This window comes from Betta splendens, chromosome 5, assembly GCF_900634795.4.
Source record: "Betta splendens chromosome 5, fBetSpl5.4, whole genome shotgun sequence".
In the NCBI taxonomy this organism is placed as follows: Eukaryota; Metazoa; Chordata; class Actinopteri; order Anabantiformes; family Osphronemidae; genus Betta; species Betta splendens.
The window spans coordinates 19,803,345-19,823,384 of NC_040885.2; the positions used below are offsets into that span (position 1 = coordinate 19,803,345).

The window sequence follows — 20,040 nt, forward strand, 5'->3', positions numbered from 1 at the left end:
CCAGCCGAGCTGAGCTGCTGAGCGCTGGTTAAATGCCACCAGTGTCAGAGGAGTCAGATCACAGAGCGGCTGCTGCTGCTGCTGCCTTGTTATTAACGCGCATAATAACCATTATCAGTCTTTGCTAAAACCACTGAACCCAGTTTATTATTAGCGCTGGTTCCAGTCAGGCGGGTTCACAAACATTAGAAACACCTAAAGCCATGCATTCTGTCATTCTGTGATGTGTTCATGGTCACCAGGAACCTTTTGGTGCCGTCTCCAAGCAGGAGCTGAGCTCGTTAACGTTTCAATAATTTGTCATCTTTACATGATCTAATCAAATGGAAGTTAATCCTCTTTAGAGTTTCACCAGCAACAATGTGACGTAATAATAAAAACATATGATCATGAACGATCATCAGTCAAGACATGAAACCTCTGAACCAGCCATGGCTCAACTCTCACATCATGTATAACGTTCAGGAAACCAAATCCAATCTCATTCTCATTAAGTGAAACTTTTTTGAAAGATTCATTTAAAATGCTGCGACAGGCTGATTTTACATTTGCAACATCTCATGAAAATGGTGTCATTTTTGCTGGTCAGACTCAATAGTTAAGGTGCTGCAAAGGTCAAAGGTCACAGATGTGTTTCTGCCCAGAGGAGGCTGGATGAACCTGACTTCACTTCAGTGAAAGCTGCACAGCTGTAATTATGTGCTGAGGCTGTGAAGTGCCCAGATTGAAGCAGCTTCGGGTTAGTGACACACACACATCACTGTTACACTTGACCTCAGGGGGATTTGTTTGTGTGTGTGTGTGTGTGTGTGTGTGTGTGTGCAGCCTTTACACACTCACTGGCCACTATTAGGAACACGTGTATGATCACATCCAGTCATTAGTTCTACTGATGATTGCACACGCACTGTGTTCCCTGTGTTCCACGTTTTCATACCTCACGTTTTTCATACCTCACCAACAAGACCCAACGTGAGTCAGTTTTATTCTCATAGTGGATTTTATTCATCATAACATGTCATGAATGTCAAGAAAACAAAATCACAAATGCATCAGAACAGAAGGTGACAGTGCTTTATTCTCAGGATGAATCTCTCAGGTTCAGTGCAACATTGTTCAGAACGTGTTCAGCTGTTGGTTCCGAGTGAATGTGTTTGTGTTAGTCCACCTCAGAACCACCGTCTGGGTCTTAGTACGTCTACGCTGATGAGCGGTTCTGATCGAGGCGAAGCAGCAGCTTGAACCCAGGAGACATCGTGAAAAGGTCTGAGCTCAGCTAAATCAGGTAAACTACATTTAATATGCAAAGGAACTGTGGCCAGTTAAAGTATAAAGCAGGGAACGAGGCACTGGAAGCTTTCTTTTACCTGCTGATTCTTTCGTTATAGAGTTGTTTTAGTTTTTCTGCAGCAGATCCGTTGTCGTGAACTGAAGGTTGTACTTCCTTCAGCTCACTGCAGCCTGTGCATCAGTGTATCAGGATCAGCAGACCTGGATCAGGCCTCTGCCTGTGAACTGATCGTCAGCGAAGACGCTCTCGGACCCAGAAGTGTCGCCTCATTCCTCCTGGACCCACGTGGGCCGCTGAACCGAACCGCACCAAGATGTGTTTGCATAGACATCAATTCAAGTCAGACTCATGCAAATGAAAAAACAACAGAATGAAAGGAAACACACAGAAGTGAGGACGTGATGGAAACCGTCCAGCAACGTCACCATGATCTGACTTTATAAAAATACGTGAGCTGTGTAATGAGTCAGACGAGACGGAGGAGGAGCTGGATGTGAGCGCGGAGCTGCTCGGACGGTTCTGCCTGGTATTGCTTTTACTCTCTGTACCGTGGGATGTGTCTCTGTGTATTTACATGTGTGTTGGTGACAACATGCAGCATTAGACAGGAAACCACACTGACGGTGTCCACAGAACTACTGACAGACCGGGCGCACGGTCGGGCCGAGTCGGGTCGAGTCGGGTCGGGTCGGGTCGGTCCGGCCCGGCCCTGCAGAGACGCCACGGTGCTCAGCATGCAGCAGTAGAATGAGTGATTATCAGTCCTGAGTCTCTGGCTGAGCTGCTGCACGCTCAGTACAAAGCTTATTGACTGGTCAGCGTCTCTGTCCTCTATGGTCACGGACCCAAGCCCGTGTGATTCGTCTGTCCCTGATAGTTCTGCTACGAGCCCTCGTTGACCGGCGGTACTGACCCAGAAACCATGGTTCCTGAAGCTCAGCCCACAAAAACGAAGCACAATAAAATCAGACCAATGCCGTCAAGAACGAATGTCATGTAGAACTGACCCAGGAAACGGCCGCAATGAAACAGAAATGGGTTATATCAGCGTCTGTAGTTCTGTGGATGCTGAAGGTCAAAAAGCCAGAGGACGCATCTGTGTGTGTGTGTGTGTGTGTACTTGTACTTGCATCAAAGTGAGAAACAAAAAGCAAAAAACGTATTTTCCCACCAAAGTGAGGACTTCTTTGAAAGACTGTTTGAGGGTTAAGATGTGATTTTAGGGCTGAGGTTAGAATTTAGTTTTGGTTCGGATCAGAGCAAAGATTAGACGTCTGCCTTTATTTGTGATGGTTAGGGTGAGGGGTTAGGGAAGGCATTATGTCAATGGAGGTCCTCCCTTGGATGTAAGTACAAGAATGTGTGTGTGTGTGTGTGTGTGTGTGTGTGTGTGTGTGTGTGTGTGTCCACAGGTGAAAACACTAGTCTAACAAAACATGGGTTAGTAGCAGTAATAATACAGTGATGGTTAAGTCAGACAGGTTCACTGCTTTTACCTGTAACACCCCTTCAATAAGTTAGAAAATAATTTACACACACTGAATGAAATTTGTGAACAAAGAAAGGAGGAAGCAGAGAAGTCGTCACATACAGGTAGACATCATATGAAGCCAAATGGCTTGGCCCCGTGTTAGTGACCAGCGATAGAAACTCTCTGAGGGAATATTTCATACAATAAATAGGAGCACGTACAACAGAATAAAGAGTAAGGAGCAGGGAACAGACAAATAGTCTCTATGGCTTTTACAGGCGTGGCCCAAAGAACCTTCAGTTCATCATACAGAACCTGCACTGAGCAAGTCTCTGAGGAGGCAGAGCTGCAGAAACAAGAAGCAGAATCAAAGTAAGAGGAAGGACAAAGAAAGGAAGTAAAGAGGAAGGAAGTAAAAAGGAAGTAAAGAGGAAGGAAGTAAAAAAGGAAGGAAGTAAAACAGGAGGAAAGTAAAAAGGAAGGAAGTAAAAAAGGAAGGAAGTAAAGAGGAAGGAAGCAAAGAGGAAGGAAGTAAAAAGAACGCAAAAAGGAAGGAAGGAAGTAAAAAGGAAGAAAGTAAAGAGGAAGGAAGTAAAAAGAAAGGAAGTAAAAACGAAGGAAGCAAAAAGGAAGGAAGTAAAAAGGAAGGAAGTAAAAAAAAGGAAGGAAGCAAAGAGGAAGAAAGTAAAAAGAAAGGAAGTAAAAAGGAAGAAATAAAAACAGAAGGAAGCAAAGAAGAAGGAAGTAAAAAGAAAGGAAGTAAAAACGAAGGAAGCAAAAAGGAAGGAAGTAAAAAGGAAGGAAGTAAAAAAAAGGAAGGAAGTGAAGAAGAAGGAAGTAAAAAGAAAGGAAGTAAAAACAAAGGAAGCAAAAAGGAAGGAAGTAAAAAGGAAGGAAGTAAAAAGGAAGTAAGTAAAGAAGAAGGAAGTAAAGAAGAAGGAAGTAAAAAGAAAGGAAGTAAAAACAAAGGAAGCAAAAAGGAAGGAAGTAAAAAGGAAGGAAGTAAAAAACAAGGAAGCAAAGAGGAAGGAAGTAAAAAAGAAGAAAGCAAAGAGGAAAAGAAACAAAAAGGAAACAAAGCTTGATGAAAAGTGGGATTACTGGAAAAGGACGAGAGGCAGCAACACTGAATCTGACTTTTCACTGCACTAACATCAGAGTAGGTGCAGACATGAACTAATATCTGTAAGCTGACTTTGGCATCTTGTTGGTGGATGGAGGGGGTGGAGTCAGAGGACATGGCCCCTCCCCCTCCTTCCTGATGTCTGTGCTGGATGACGGTTGGAGGCAACGCTTAAACTCCAACGTCCACATTCGGTGACTGATAAAGAATTATTTTATTGAATGTAATATTTTACCCTGGGTTTAGCTTCTCAGGCCCTCTAGCTCCTTCCAGGACTGCAGGATGTTTGCCTTCAGCTGCTCTGAGTCAAACACGTTCCAGTTCTCCCACTTTTTTGAATGGGACAAAGAAGAAGTGCAACAGAATGAAAAAGGGCAGCTCAGAATGGGCCTCAGTGATGCTGACGCATCCTCTCATTTCTGCTCCATCAGTACGGGGCAAACTTCTGTCGCTCCGGCTTTCTTCATCCCGTTGGCCGAGGACGAGATCTTGGCCGTGTACGAGGCGAGTGCCGCTGCCCCGCCGCCGCGTGGGCAGGGACCCTGGACGGTGGCCGGTGGCCGCTGTGGGCACGGGAGCCGGGTAGAACCGGGGCACCGATGGCGGCGGCGGCCGCTGCTGCTGCTGAGGCGGGAGGGGTGGACAGTGCCAGGTATGGGATGGATTTCACTCCCAGCAGGCTGGAGAGGGGGAGGGCATAGGGAGCGCCCAGGATGGGAGCGTGGGGCAGAGCGGCGCCCATCGCTGCCAGGGGGGAGGAGGAGGAGGCGGAGGCGGAGGCGGGGGGGGGCTGGGTGAAGCTCATGGTCAGGTCAACGGGAGACGGCATGGAGGAGGACTGGGCGGTGGATTTGGCGGTCTCTAAACTGGAGGAGGGGAAGGATGGGGAGTGGAGGGCGGGGCCGAGGGGTGGAGGGGGAGGAGCAGAGGGAGGGACAGGGGGTTTGGATGGAGAAGGGTTAGAGGGTTAAATAAAAGACATGTTAAAGAAATCAAGAGTAAAAGGAAAATGAAAGGCACACAACCAAAGAGGAGGAACTGAAAGCAAAGTCAGAAGGTGTGTTTGCTGGAGGTTCGCTGTACGGAGGGGGTGCCTTTAAGTCGGGTGATGGCGGGGGAGGGGCTTAGGGAGGAAGAACAACACCGCCACAGGTTAGGATGGACGCACAACACCAGTGGCTCTGCTGCTTCTGCTGCCTGCACTGTCTCCTGCTGCTCAGGCTTCAACATGAGCGCCTTTGTTGTTTACAGGTTGAGCTCGAACCAGAGGTCCACAAATCTGGAACATGAGCTGAAGCTTCTGCTGCTTTGAGTCTGCAGAGCCCAGTTATGAGGTTCTGGCTCAGGCAGCACTGAAGATTATGGACATGTGTGTGTGTGTGTGTGTGTAAGTGTCTGTGTGCTTGCGTGTGTGTGTGCGTGTAAGTGTGTGTGTGTGTGTGTGTGTGTGTGTGTATCTGTGTGTGTGTATGCGTGTAAGTGTCTGTGTGCATGCGTGTTTGTGTGTGTGTGTGCATGCGTGTGTGTGCGTGTTTGTCTGTGTGTGTGTGTGTTTGTGTGTGTGCTGAGCCTGTCGTCATGTGATGCAGCCAGTAAATCACAAAGTGCCTTTAAATGAGTCACTCACTCACTCACTCACTCACTCACTCACTCACTCACTCACTCACTCACTCACTCACTCACTCACTCACTCACTCACTCACTCACTCATACAGAAGTAATCAGATTACTGATGGAAGCTGGTTGGCCCCATGGGGTCAAAGGTTAGCTGTTTGTGCTAGTCCAAATGGAAATGGAGCAGAAAGGAGAAGTGTGTGAGCTTTTATGAGTCTCTGTCACATCAATGAATGTTTAACAGAGCAACGATCAGCTGTGAATAAGTAGAGGTTGTTTTAAAACACAGCAGATCCAATGATTGTGTATACGGAGCCTGATGATGATCATGGTGATGGTTCATTAGGAGGTTTCAGTCAGTGTCTGATTGAACCTGATGCTCTGGGAGCAGAACCTCCATACGTGTGTGCTGACCTGGATCTCAGGCCGGGCTCCTCTGGTGTGGACCTACCATGACGTGATCAGGTACTGGGCCAGGTTGATGGCGATGGGCGTCCCGCTGATGGTCACGTGCCGGTCGCTGGTGCTGTCGATCTGACTGCCGATCTTGATCTGAGCCCCCGACACCTGTCGGATCTCGTTGATCTTGGAGCCCTGGCGACCGATGATGGAGCCGATCAGCTGAGAAGGATCAACACAAGGTTCAACGGCTTCAACAGTCAAGGCTCCGCCCACAGCGGCTCGGTACCGACCTGGCTTCGGTTCAAAGTGCTGCGGGGGCTTCACTGACTGTTAACGTGCTGGGGCTCAGGGTCCCGGTACTCACGTCGTTGGGGATCAGCAGCTCCTGGGAGGCGGCTTGGGACCCGGCGTCCACGGCTCCTGAGACACAGAGGAAGCTTTTAATTGTTCTACATTTCATTCAAAATCACGTCTTCCCATAGTCGTCCTGTAACAAACTGGAGAAAAAGCAAAAAAAGACAAACTTTCAGTCTGAAAAGCAGCATCTCGCACCCTTCCGTCCTTTTTCCTTCCTGCCTTTTTCGTTCTTCTTTTCTCTCTCTCTCCACAGGCAGCTAAACCAACTCTGTGAGTGTGTGTGTGTGTGTGTGTGAGCACGTGTGTGTGTTCGCGCACATGTGTGTGTGTGTATGTGTGTGAGCACGTGTGTGTGTTCGCGCAGGTGTGTGTGTGTGTGTGTGTGTGTGTGTGTGCGCACGCTGCATTTAGTACCTGGGACATAATTAGATAATCAACCGTCCACATCCACATCATAATTCGCTTTTTCTCTCTTCATGGTGAACATTTGTTGTGAAAAATGACTCCAAATCATGAACACGTTTTTCCAACAGCAGGAAAAGTCGTTTGCAGCAAACTTCAAACTCGCCGTGGAAGTTCAATCACGAGTTAACGACGGCGTGCATCATGATGGGGCCCGTTTTCTCAGGGTGGAGTCGCCTCCTCCGCGTGTCAGAGGAATGAAGCTACTTCCTGCTGGGTTCTGGCCGGTGGCGTCTTCGTGCTGAGTCCGGTCGGCTCCAGGACTCGGACCCGCTCACGGTTCTGATTGTGACGTGTATGCGTTCAGCTGGTTCCGCCCGGTTCAGCTCTGCTGGATGCTGAGGACCATGCTCAAAAAAGGATTCTATACGCTCCCATCACACGGCCCAGGTCCTCCTGCAGCACGAACACGTCTGGTTCTGATGAAGTGTGATGAAACTGGAGGTAATGACTCTGTTTTTCCTCCAGGACGTGAATACAGTCTTTTTGGTGGTAACTGACACTACAAAGTCCAACGCTGCAGCCTGGAACCAGGTCACTGCTCTCGCTGGTACCGAACACAGATACACAGAACGCCACGGTGTGTGTGCACCTACCGGGCAGAACCGGTGCCGCTGCCAGGCCCTGCTGCTGCAGCGTGAGCTGGTGGAGCTTCGCCAACTGACGGACAGAGAGGAAAAGGATCAACGAGGCCCAGATGGAGGCGCGGCGCCGGCGGCGACGCTCTTACCTCCGTGTGTGGAATCCCGTAGTGACTCTGGACCGCGTACGTCTGAAACAGAGACAAAACCAAAGCCGGGTCAGAGCCGGGCAGCGGACCTGGACCTGGGTCAGGCCGGCCTCCTCTGTTTGTCCGCCATGACTTGCACCTTTGCCAGTAAATGTTTTTACACAGTGAGGCCCCGCTGCAATAAAAGCCCCACACTCATAAATCCTTAAAAGCCTTAAAGCAGCAGGAATCACATCCAGAGCAGCTTCAGCACCTTCGTGGCGCTTCATATTTACCCACTGAGCCCATCGGTAGCTCGGACTGGATGAAGTCAGACTCTGATTAGAAAAAGGCTGGAGGTGAAAATGCTTTAAGCTCAGTCTGTTGTTTCACCAGCTCATCTGCCACGATGCTGATCTCAATGCATTCTGCCTAAATGAGGCAGCGGTTTGAGTCCTAATGTAAAACTATTAGAGCTGTTTTTGTTTTCTTTGCTCTGTGCTGTTGGAAAAATGTTTGTGATGCTTCAAACACTGGTCCACATCTGCTGCTGAAGCTTCTAGCCATGTGTTTGCTCTGTGTGGGAACATGTTGCTGCACCCTCTGAAATGAGCCCAGCTCACAATGAGCCTGTAACGGATCCGGATCTCCTCACAACTGGATTCAGAACCAACAAGGTCTCAAGTCATTGGGTCCTATAGTGTTATTAACAATCTAAAACAAAGCTCCAGAACCTGCTGCTTTAAATGTGTGTGAGTCAGACGTACAAACATACGTTCACTCACGTCCAGTGGATCACATCAATAAAACCCCAGAAACGACTCTGTGACAGTTGCAGATGTGATGAAGCCATCGTTTCATTAATCACCACCTACGTGTGCAGCCTCCTCCCTTCCATCTTCTGTGGTAACTGTCTGAAAATGCAGCTGCTGTGACGTTTCCTGTCTTTACAGCGTGTAGGTCCGTTGCAGCTTTAGGGCTCAGGAGCCTAATGAACACACACTTGCACCAGTTCTCCTCTACGGAGTCAGTGACTGGTTCCCCGACCGAACCAGAGCCTCCAGTCCGTCACAGCCTTCACCCTGGAGCTCTGCACTGAGCTAATATTAGCTGCTGTATCGAAGACAACGGCGCAGACGTGATTGTTTATCTTTTGGTTAAAGTGATGATTCCTGTGGTCACTGACGTCTGGAAGCCAGAGACCAGCTCTGATTAAAAGTAGGTTCAGGCTCCATCCACTCTGACGTCTGTCTGAAGCAGCAGTGAAGCCCTAACGAGGTTGCATGGACCCGATCTGACCCGATTCACGCTGTGATGTTCTGCCGGCGCCCACGTGATCCATCACGCTGTGCTGAACCAGCTCAAGCAGAACCTGCAGAGATGAATGGCAGAAGCTGCCTTTTCCTGCTGCAGGTGCAACTGGGAGAACGCACACAGCAACGTTCAGTTGTCAGAGCGAATCGGAACGTGGCCAGCGAGCAGAACCTCCTCAGCGGACCAGTCACACGCTTCAGGCCAGGCAGCTTTACCCACGGACACGTGTGATGTGTTGAGCTGGTTCTGCTCCAGTTTCAAACCAGGCTCATCCTCATCACAGCTAAACGCAGGAATCTGGACGACTTTGAACTCAGCAGGTGGAACAGAAGCAGAGGAGCCTGAGCGGCTGTTCTCGCCTCCTTTTATCTCCTCCTCCGGACGTGTGAGGCTGCTCTCCGCTGCCTCGCTTCTCCACACTGTCCGTCCGTCCATCCTGCTCTAAATCCACATCTGCTGCTTTAAACGTCTCGTTACTCCTGATCCTCATGTGCTCTGCATGTCTCACAGTCTGGCTCAATGCAGCTACGTGGCTGATCATTCAGTGACCTTTGACCCTTTGCCCCCTGGTGGCCATACTCACCTGCTGCAGGTCCACGCCTCCCTGTGCCACTGAGAACAGGTGGTGAGAGCCAAAGTCTGACGCCTCGAACACCTTCAGCCAGAAGAGACACAATCACAGTTAGAGACAGTAGTTAGAGCCAAAGCAGCCAGAAGCCAGGACGCGACCTCAGAGACACGAGGAGGACACTGTTGTTCTGATTTTGCAGTCAAGTGTGTGATTAGCAACAGCCTGTTCAGCTCGTTGCTCGACTTACACATGAAGCATCACGTTTATGAAATCAAGGTTCTTCAAAACAAGCCACAGGGAATAGTTTGAGTTTTTACTTTGAACTAGAGCTGATTAAGACAAAATTAGGAGGAAGACTGACAGTAAACAGCCGGAAATGAAGGAGGCCAAACAGGTCACGACTGCTCAAACAACGATGTAACGTGATGCTAATATGACGCTAATGTGATGCTAGCGTGATGCTAACATGATGCTAACATGATGTTAATGTGATGCTAACGTGTCCTCCCTCCTTATGTCCACCCTCCTCCTTGTGTCCTCCTTCCTCCTCGTGTCCTCCCTTCTCCTTGTATCCTATCTCCTCATGTCCTCCCTCCTCCTCGTGTCCTCCCTGCACGTATCCTTCCTCCTCGTGTCCTCCCTTCTTATGTCCACCCTCCTCCTTGTGTCCTCCTTCCTCCTCGTGTCCTCCCTTCTCCTTGTATCCTCTCTCCTCATGTCCTCCTTCCTCCTCGTGTCCTCCCTTCTCCTTGTATCCTCTCTCCTCATGTCCTCCCTCCTCCTCGTGTCCTCCCTTCTCCTTGTATCCTCTCTCCTCATGTCCTCCCTCCTCCTCGTGTCCTCCCTGCACGTATCCTCCCTCCTCGTGTCCTCCCTTCTTATGTCCACCCTGCTCATTGTATCCTCCCTCCTTGTGTCCCTCCTGTGCACCTCCCTTTCCCTCCTGCATCATTTTCTCACCTGTGTCCTCCCTGTCCCTGAAAACCTCATCTGTGTTTTGTTCTCTGCCGTGGAGTCTTTAAATGTAGAACGGGAGGCAGAGCTTTTAACTCCAAGCTCCTCTCCTCTGGAACCAGCTCCCTCTTCAGGTTCGAGAAGCTGACACACTCTCCACCTTTAAGATCAGGCTTAAAACCTTCCTTTTTGATAAAGCTTATAGTTAGAGATGGTTCAGGTCACTAGCAATGATTGTTAGTCACAGGAACCATCTCTTAGTTAAGCTGCAATAGACATAGACTGCTGGGGGACTTCATTCATACACGGCCGTGGCCTCCTCTTACCTGGTTCCCTGCTAGAAGCACAGCTCCCTGGGTCGGGCTGGGTCGGTACGGGATGGTCGCTCCTTTTGGCGGAGACTAAAGACCGGGAGGCAGAGAAGAAGAGGACAAGACTGACTACAGTGGATCTGCACCAGCCCTTCACATCCGATAACTGCTCGATGCTGATGCTGGTTGGTGAGTGATGCTCATCTTTGATCAACATGATTCAGTGTAGTTTTGAAACTTGGAACGTATGTTATCACGTCCAGATCGTCCTACACAGTGTTTGTTTCCCAAAACTCCCTCTGGTACGTTTTTCAAGGAAACTGAAACATTATATAAACGTGACTCAAGCGATAGAACAGGAAGTGAGCGGAGGCAGATCAGATCAGCTGAGCTCAGCATTTTCTCCTCTCACCCCGGGTTAGGGTGCCTGGATACTAACGAGCTCATCTTAGCGGCTGCTGGGTCTGATTAATTACAGTAAGTGTGAAATACAGATTTCACTGTTTCCATTTGTCAGATTATCGGAGGAGCGGCTGTGTGTGTTTGTAACAAGGAGCTGACGAGCTCATCATAGGAAGCTTCACTTCTGCTCCACTCTGAACCACTCCCACGTCAGCTTCATTGTGAGTGTGGCTGTAATAGATCACACGCAGGACACTGGAACGTCTCATCTGGTCCTAAAAGATCCGCCATGACACAAACCTCCAGGATGACGGTGCAGATGTGTTTTGATGCACTGGATGATGGCGTCCTGGCTCCCTGAGATCGTCACCTCCCTCTCTGTGGAGTTGGGGAGGAGATCACCTGCCACCTGCACCTGCGCACCTGTCGTCTGAGGACACACACACACACACACACACACACACACACACACACACACACACACACACACACACACACACACACACACACACACACACACACACACAGTCACACACGCTGGCTTTCGGAGCTCCAGCTGTGCTCTGACTGACGCTCACCTCTCGGATCTCCTTGATCTTGGAGCCTCCTTTGCCGATGAGCGAGCCGCACTGGCTGGCGGGGATCACCAGCCGCAGGGTGACGGGAGGTTTGCTGGTCACGGTGCCGTTGGCCACCAAAGCCGCCAGGTCCTGAGGGACGCAGATGTGTTCATGAACCAGAGTGGTCACTAACCAGGAAACACAGCGCCTGTGCTGGGGGTCGTGGGGGGTCCCAGGGTGCTGGGGATCATGGGGGGTCGCAGGGTGCTGGGGGTTGGGGGGGGTCCCAGGGGGCTGGGGATCATGGGGGGTCGCAGGGTGCTGGGGTCCCAGGGTGCTGGGGGTCGTGGAGGGTCCCAGGGTGCTGGGGATCATGGGGGGTCGCAGGGTGCTGGGGGTTGGGGGGGGTCCCAGGGGGCTGGGGATCATGGGGGGTCGCAGGGTGCTGGGGGTCCCAGGGTGCTGGGGGTCGTGGAGGGTCCCAGGGTGCTGGGGATCATGGGGGGTCGCAGGGTGCTGGGGGTTGGGGGGGGTCCCAGGGGGCTGGGGATCATGGGGGGTCGCAGGGTGCTGGGGGTCCCAGGGTGCTGGGGGTTGGGGGGGGTCGCAGGGTGCTGGGGGTTGGGGGGTCCTAGGGGCTGGGGGTTGGGGGGGTCCCAGGGGGGGATCATGGGGGGTCGCAGGGTGCTGGGGGTCCCAGGGTGCTGGGGGTTGGGGGGGGTCGCAGGGTGCTGGGGGTTGGGGGGGGTTCCCAGGGGGCTGGGGATCATGGGGGGTCGCAGGGTGCTGGGGGTTGGGGGGGGTCCCAGGGGGCTGGGGATCATGGGGGGTCGCAGGGTGCTGGGGATCATGGGGGGTCCCAGGGTGCTGGGGATCATGGGGGGTCGCAGGGTGCTGGGGGTCCCAGGGTGCTGGGGGTTGGGGGGGTCCCAGGGGGCTGGGGGTCGTGGGGGATCGCAGGGTGCTGGGGGTTGGGGGGGTCCCAGGCGAGAGGCGGCATATGTCTTGGACGGGCCGCCAGTCCATCGCAGGGCAACACCAGACACACACACCTGAGGGCAATCTATCAATGACCGCAGGAAAAAGAAGAAGGAAGAGAACCTGAAGGGAACCCACATGTAGTCCCCACTGAATGGAACCCAGGCCCTTCTCGCTGAGGCCACCGTGCCCCATAGACAGTCCCACTGTGGACGGCTCACGCTGCGCGGGTCTTAAAGCAGAACCAGAACTGAACCAAGCTGTTGCTGGGTCCGACCAACCGACGGCGCCTGATGTCAGGAATCGCCGACCGCGTTCAGAAGTCACACGTGTTCACATCTGCAGCAGCTTTGACCGCAGGCGGCACCTGGAAGCAGAACAAGAGCATCCAGGAGGAGTCCCCCCCCCTCCCCCCTCCTCCTGCTCCCTCCTCCTCCTCCCTATTTTGCCTCCTCCTCCTGCTCCCTCCTCCTCCCTATTTTGCCTCCTCCTCTCCCCCTCCTCCTCTTCCTCCCACCTCCTCCCTCCTTTTCCTCTCCTTTTTGCCCCACCGTCCTCTTCCTCCTCCCCCCTCCTCCTCCTCCTCCTCCCTATTTTGCCTCCTCCTCTTCCTCCCTCCTCCTCCCTCCTTCTCCTTTTCCTCTCCTTTTTGCCCCCCCCGTCTTCTTCCTCTTCCCACCTCCTCTTCCTCCTCCCTCCTCCTCCTCCCCAGTGATCCAGGCAGGAAGACGTTGGCCACGCGTCTATCATTCTTTTCATTCCAATGCAGATCACAGACTTTATTTGCCGCGGGCAAACATCTCCGTCTCCCTCGGTGACCTTGACTTTTTTCCCACAGCCGTCATCGTCTTGTTCTCTCTGCATCGGGCCCAGTTCTGGTCTGTGGGACTTGATTAAAGGCAGGAAATGAAAAGAACATCTCTGAACGTCAGGCTGGTGGTGAGACGGCACCAAATGATTCAGAGTGAGACCCGTGAAGCTCCATGTGTTTTTACTAAAATCTCTGCTTAATGTTTGAGCTCAGAGGAAACGTCAACGTTCCTCATCAAATATTCAATCTATTATCACATAAGTAGGAAACAGCTGCAAACAGAACAACTGCAGCAAAAGCTCAGGTTGAATCTGACAGACAGCGGGTCTCTGTTCCGAGTGACGCCGTCCTCCAGATCACACACCCTCCAACTCTGCAGGGATTCACTGACGTTTGTCAACACAAAATGTGTTTAAATGCTGTTTTTCAGCCTGTCATCGCAGGGCGACCGCGAGGTTCTGAAATCACACCACACAGAACAACACAGACCTGCTCCATCAGCTCCTGTTGGTGGAGAAACATTCAGGTGTCCGAACTGTCCGACCGGGTCAGAACTGTGCAGCTTTTGAAGCGGGCCGGGTCAGAACTCCAGATGTGCAGCTTGTGAGGCAGGGGCCGGGTCAGAACTCCAGATGTGCAGCTTGTGAGGCGGGGGCCGGGTCAGAACTCCAGATGTGCAGCTAGTGAGGCGGGGGCCGGGTCAGAACTCCAGATGTGCAGCTAGTGAAGCGGGGGCCGGGTCAGAACTCCAGATGTGCAGCTTGTGAGGCGGGGGCCGGGTCAGAACTGTGCAGCTAGTGAAGCGGGGGCCGGGTCAGAACTCCAGATGTGCCGCTTTTGAAGCGGGCCGGGTCAGGGCTGAACCCTGCTCCTGCGTGGAGGCGCTGCGTCCTCTAACTCGTCTGAAATGGAAGCAGCAGCAGCAGCAGCGCGTTGTCTGAGCTGCCCATCAGACCAACGTGACCTGAATGCAGGCGCATATTTTTTCATACCGCCGCGGCAGAACGTCAAGCAGCTTTTTGCTGTATTTTCCATCCCGTTGTCACAGTAATTGACAGCCAGCACTTCTCCACACAAGCACAAAGTGTTTGATGATGCGCTAGAAGCTACGCTGAGGAAACGTTTTGTGCTGTGACAAAATCATTGGTGGAAAATGATCACATTTTCTTGCTGCTTGCGTTTCCTGCAGGAGCTGGTTGTGGTTGTGGTTGATTCTGCTGAAGCTCAGACTGAAGAAGCAGCTACAGGCTCCGGTGGGTTCCTCCGTTTTCCATCTTTAGAAAAGCAGAGATGCCAAAAACAGGATGTGGAGTGAAGAGTGGCTGATTCTCTCTTCCTTTAATCCCTGATGCACCTGTCTCTTAATGGATCGTTGCTGCTTTTACCTTAACGTCTCAGCTGGCGCTTCCAGAGGAGCTGCATCGTCGCCTCATGTTACATCTCTCATTATTTTCTGATGCTTATTCTTCTCTGAATGAACAAGAATGTGGAGCAGAGTGAAACCAGGCAAACGCTGATTACTGTACAGCTCCAAGATTCTCTATGGTTTATAAGAAGAAACCCTTGAAATGGTCAAATGGGTCAGAAGAGCAAGCGGCTAACAGCATAAGAGCGCGCGCACCTGTGTGTGTGTGTGCGTTTGTGTGTGTGCGTGTGTGGTGTGTGTGTTTTTGCGTAAGTGTATGTGTCTGTGTGTGTGTGTGTGTCTATGTGTATGTGTGTGTGCGTGTGTTTTTGCATACGTGTGTGTGTCTATGTGTGTGTGTGTGTGTGTGTGTGTGTGTGTGTGTGTGTCTATGTGTATGTGTGTGCGTATGGGTGGAGTGTATGTGCGTGTCTATGTGTGTGTGTGTGTGTCTATGTGTATGTGTGGTGTGTATGTTTTTGTGTCTATGTCTATGTGTATGTGTGTGCGTATGTGTGGAGTGTATGTGCGTGTATGTGTGTGTGTGTGTGTGTGTGTATGTGTATGTGTATGTGCATGTGCGTGTGTGTGTCAGCATCTACCTCCTCCAGCTTGAAGGTGATCATGGTGAAGGCTCTGAACACACAGTCTGTCGGCCCTGTGATGGTGATGATCCTCTCTGGACAGGAGCCCTCTGATATGTTGATCCTTGCGCTGCTCTGTTGGTGCAGGCAGAGATGGAGGGAGGTAAGAGAAGGAGGAGATGGAGGAGGTGGGGAGTGGGAGGAGAAGTAAGGGGCAGAGCAGAGGTGAACCATGATGAGGGAGGAGCAATGAGAGGGAGGGAAGATGGAGGGGAGAGAAAGCACATTAGTGGGTGAAGAAGACGAGGAGATGCACATTCTGCTCCCAACTCCCCGACGGATATTCACCTCCTGCAGGAGCACAGAGGGATTAAAAGGAAGAGGAAGGAACGAGGAAGAGGCAAATGAAAAGCGAGAGCAAGGTTTTCAGGAAGCTGAGGTCGGGACAGGAAATGAAAAGGTGTTGAGAATCCTGAAGGGGAGGATTAGGGAGAAAAAGATTCAGATGGTTGTGATAAAGAAACCAGGAAATGGGCAGATTTATTAAAAGGTAGAGGAGGAAGGGAAGGAGGAGAGGAGAGAGCAATACGAGGAGGAAGAGGAGGACAGATGGAGACGAGGAGCAGATGAGGAGCAGTGTTATTTTATTCTTGTCTCGGAAATGAGCTCCTTCCAACATCAAAGACAAACTGAAAAACTAAGACGCACCTTCTACGTAACAACGAGCTGCTACCGTCCTCAGAGCTGATCATGGATGGAGGGATGACTGGAGGGATGACTGGAGGGGTGAGTGGGTGGATGATGAATACATGGATGATGGATGGATGGATGGATGAGTGGGTGGCGGATGAATGAATAGATGGATAGATGATTGAATGAATAGAAGATGGATGAATGGATGAATGCATGTATGAGGAATGAATGGATGATTGATGAATGAATGGACTATTACTCTTCTTTCACACCATTTTTCTCCTTCCCTCTAATTGGATGTTTGTCCTCCACTCATTCATCTTTCTCTCCCTCTCGTTATCCATCCCTCCACCTCCACCTCACTCGTTCATTCATCTCGTCCTTTTAGCTGATCAGTCCTATCGTTCATCCATCATGTGTCCTCCATCCATTGCTTTTTAAGTCCCTCTGTCCATCCTCGGATCCACTTAACCTCTGCTGTGGTTCCCTTCGTTCGTGGGCGTGTGCAGTGGCCCTGAGGCTGATGAACCTCTTTGTCATATCACAGTTTACATTTAATGGTCCTCACATTTCTGCACAGACATTCTCTCTCTGATGAGAGGAGTCAAACAGAAGCGTTACATCCATTTATTCAAGCTTTGAATTTATTCTTAGCTGCGGCGCCGTCTGTGACCCAGGATGCTGACCGGGTCCTGGTGCCACTGGACCGGGCCGTTGTTCCGTCTGTGGAACATGGAGTCAAACACAGCAGTGTAGCGGGTGAAGTGTAAGATTCAGAACCTGGAATGTTTGGTCTCGTTTTCCTTTTCTTTTAGTTTTAGGACCAGAACCAAGACTTGCTCATGTTTAGATTTCAGATATTCACATACATAGAAACATCCACCATCAATTTATTCGATTCATCTTGTGACAAATACCATGAGAAGTGGAATCGATTCAGAGGAAACTGATATTTTTACGTTTCCTGACATGCTGTGTGCCCCCCTCCCCCCAGCGAGACGGACCGGACCACACACTGACTCTACAGGACAGAAGCCACCAACCAAACGCCACACACGGCTCTAAATCGCTCACATTAAAGTGTGGTGCTATTGTATTAAAGCTCATTTATGTGAATCATCTAAATCCCCATTTCTTCCATTGCTGGTATTTTATAAGTTCACCTGATGGATGGAGACGCCGGCTCTCGGCTCCGTTCTCGCTCCGTCTCTGGAGACTTGATTTATGTGCCGCCTTCAAACCGTTTCTCTGAGGACACAGCTCTAAAATCATTCCTCCCTCCTCAATGTATTTATGGGTTACTTAACATTTTTCCAAGCGAGCAGGGAACTAAACTGTGTAAATTTAGGCTCATTAAAACACAGCAGAGCATTGTTTTGTGCTGAAGCACCGGGAGGAGCCGTGTGACCCATTTAGAAAACAACATCCCACATCTGGGCTGATCCTCTGCTGCTCTGACCTAACGAGGGTTCGGTCACACGTCGTCCTTTGTCTACAACAAACGCTCCCCAACACCAGGAGCCATCAGGTCCAACACCGCAACCACCCGGGCCCCACTAGAACCTGAACGTGGTCTCTGGTAGCTGGAGATAATGTTTTTCACTGTAAATGGATCAGAACAATCTAGGACTTTTATCTGCTTTAGTGTTATCGTCGTTTGAGGTTTGGTGGTTTGTGTTGCTGGTTTCCATGGTTACAGGTGATAAATGAACCATTATCACATCATTTATATGCATCTTATTAATACAACGATCATTCCTGCTGTTTGGACTCGTCATGTTCCTGCAGCTATTGACTCATGAAAATCTGGGAGGGAATTTAGTTCCAGTCTGACTTGCGCTTGCGGAACCCAGGTTGTTGTGATCGGACCCTGGCTCCCTCTCAGCCTCTGTTCACTGTGGAGAGAAGCTCCACTTTACACGGTTGTTGCTGACAGCTCATGGAAATGTCAGCATAGCAGCATCGCAGCAGGCGACCAAGTACCAAACACACATTAGAGTTGCATCTAAAAATAGATGTTTGTGCTCTTTTGGTGTCGTTCCATCGAACAGGACTGCCTTGCGTCGCACGTTAGCATCAGCAGGAGCCTCACCTCTTCTCGAATCCTCTTCACAGTCTCCCCTTTCTGTAGAAACATAAGAAATGCTTGATGAACATTGGTCACATAGAAAGACACGGGCAAAACAATGGGCAGAGTCACTGCATTGTGTGAATTCAACGTGTTGTCTGAACCTCCAAAACTGGAGCCTGACTGCTTCGTGCTGGAGCACATGCAGCGTCTGTCTGTTTAGGGGGTTTGCAGCCTGATCGGTCCTCAGCCAACATGGAGGCGAGTCGGACCGACCCGGCGGTGTCACATCCTGACAGCGGGCGGCTGAAGGGGCCGAAGCGTGAGGGGCTGGGGTCTGGGTGCAGCCAGAGCATGTGCTGGGAGGCTGCTGGTCATTATCGCCCAGCTCAGATTAGTCTGCACAGATTGGACTGACATGGCCCGACCCGGAATGTTTGACACTATTAAAGTATGTTTCATGGGAGGATTAGGCTCAACCTAATAGTGGCACCACAATTTGAGAGAAGCACAGCGCGACGGCGGCTCGAATGGGTTCCCACGCCAGGACCTGAATTATTCCATGTTTACGCTGCTCAGTGATGGATTCTATCGGCCGCTTTAATTTAAACCAGACGCTAAATCTGCAGATGATTCCTCTCTTGTACAGTCACTTTTAATTGCCTGACAATCAGACTCGGGTCTTTCGTGTTTTCCCCCAAACGGAGATGGAGCAGTTGTCAGTGTGTCAGCAGAGGAATCGCTCACCTTGCCAATGATGCTTCCGACTTCCTGCAGAGAAAACACAAACAAGAGGTTGGATCCTAACTATTAAAGGTTCCGAGCATGTGCAGCCTCATCCTTTAATCCCGCGTGAACAGTGGCTTCCGTTGGGTCCTCACCTTTCCGTGCATGAGGAGGCGCAGCGTGAGCGTGACTCCCATGGCTCCTTCTCCAAACTCCTGCTCACAGCTCATGGCGGTGGTGGTGGTGTGGTGGGTGGAGTTGTGGGTGGACTCTGCCGCTGGGAGACGCATGAAGGTCGGAGGCCCCGAGGCGTATGGAGCAGAGAACCCGTTGGAGAACCCGGAGAACCCTGGAAGAGCCTGCAGTAGCGGGAGGACGAGGGGCGGCCGGTGCTGCTGCTCTGATCCTCGTTTCTCTTCCTCTGTGAGAACGAGGGAAGACAAAGAAAGGAAGGGAACAGGACGCGTTAACTGGACCTCATGGGCCATGATGCTGCCTCAGGCCGTGGCTCATGGTTGTGATGGACACATCATATGTACGTCAACATACATACGTCATACCAGCACATGGATCATACCAGTACATGGATCATATGGGTCATACCAGCACACGGATCATACCAGTACATGGATCATACCAGCACACGGATCATACCAGCACACGGATCATATGGGTCATACCAGCACACGGATCATACCAGCACATGGATCATACCAGCACACGGATCATATGGGTTATACCAGCACACGGATCATACCAGTACATGGATCATACCAGCACATCATATGGGTTATACCAGCACACGGATCATACCAGCACATGGATCATACCAGCACACGGATCATATGGGTCATACCAGCACATGGATCATACCAGCACATGGATCATACCAGCACACGGATCGTGCTAGGAGAGGGGGCGTGTTGCCTGTTCTCTTGGCTCTGAGGATCAGGATGACTGTGTTTCATCGCGTGCTGTCTGGATAGCAGCCTTTCAGTCATCTGTCTCTATGCCAACCAGGATTCTTAGCAACACACAGCGTGTGTGTGATAAATATGGCTTTGTGTTTGTGTGTTATTGTGTGTGTTTGTCTGTGTCTGGGCCATTATGAACACATCTCTGCTGGCAGGATGAGTGTCTGCATCTCATAAAAAATACACTCGTAGCCAAAGTAGGTCACAAACGCGGTGGAGGCTGTTTGGCCTCAGGACAACTTACAGACACACACACTGGT

The 20,040-nt window shown here is 50.9% G+C and overlaps 1 protein-coding gene across 1 annotated transcript in view; it reads right to left on the reverse strand.

The window, feature by feature from the left end:
- Positions 1–1,060: 1,060 nt before the first annotated feature.
- The window catches only part of pcbp4 (poly(rC) binding protein 4), a 35,407-nt gene continuing 16,427 nt past the window's right edge, over positions 1,061–20,040 (reverse strand). Inside the window, 17 exon segments of the mRNA XM_041070907.2 lie at positions 1,061–4,345; positions 4,347–4,403; positions 4,405–4,458; positions 4,460–4,751; positions 5,951–6,120; positions 6,266–6,321; positions 7,317–7,380; positions 7,451–7,492; positions 9,327–9,398; positions 10,595–10,669; positions 11,282–11,302; positions 11,304–11,411; positions 11,560–11,691; positions 15,338–15,454; positions 18,105–18,137; positions 18,828–18,851; positions 18,962–19,227. Of these exon segments, the coding sequence (XP_040926841.2) occupies positions 4,313–4,345; positions 4,347–4,403; positions 4,405–4,458; positions 4,460–4,751; positions 5,951–6,120; positions 6,266–6,321; positions 7,317–7,380; positions 7,451–7,492; positions 9,327–9,398; positions 10,595–10,669; positions 11,282–11,302; positions 11,304–11,411; positions 11,560–11,691; positions 15,338–15,454; positions 18,105–18,137; positions 18,828–18,851; positions 18,962–19,096 (1,485 nt within the window). The 5' untranslated portion in view covers positions 19,097–19,227 and the 3' untranslated portion in view covers positions 1,061–4,312.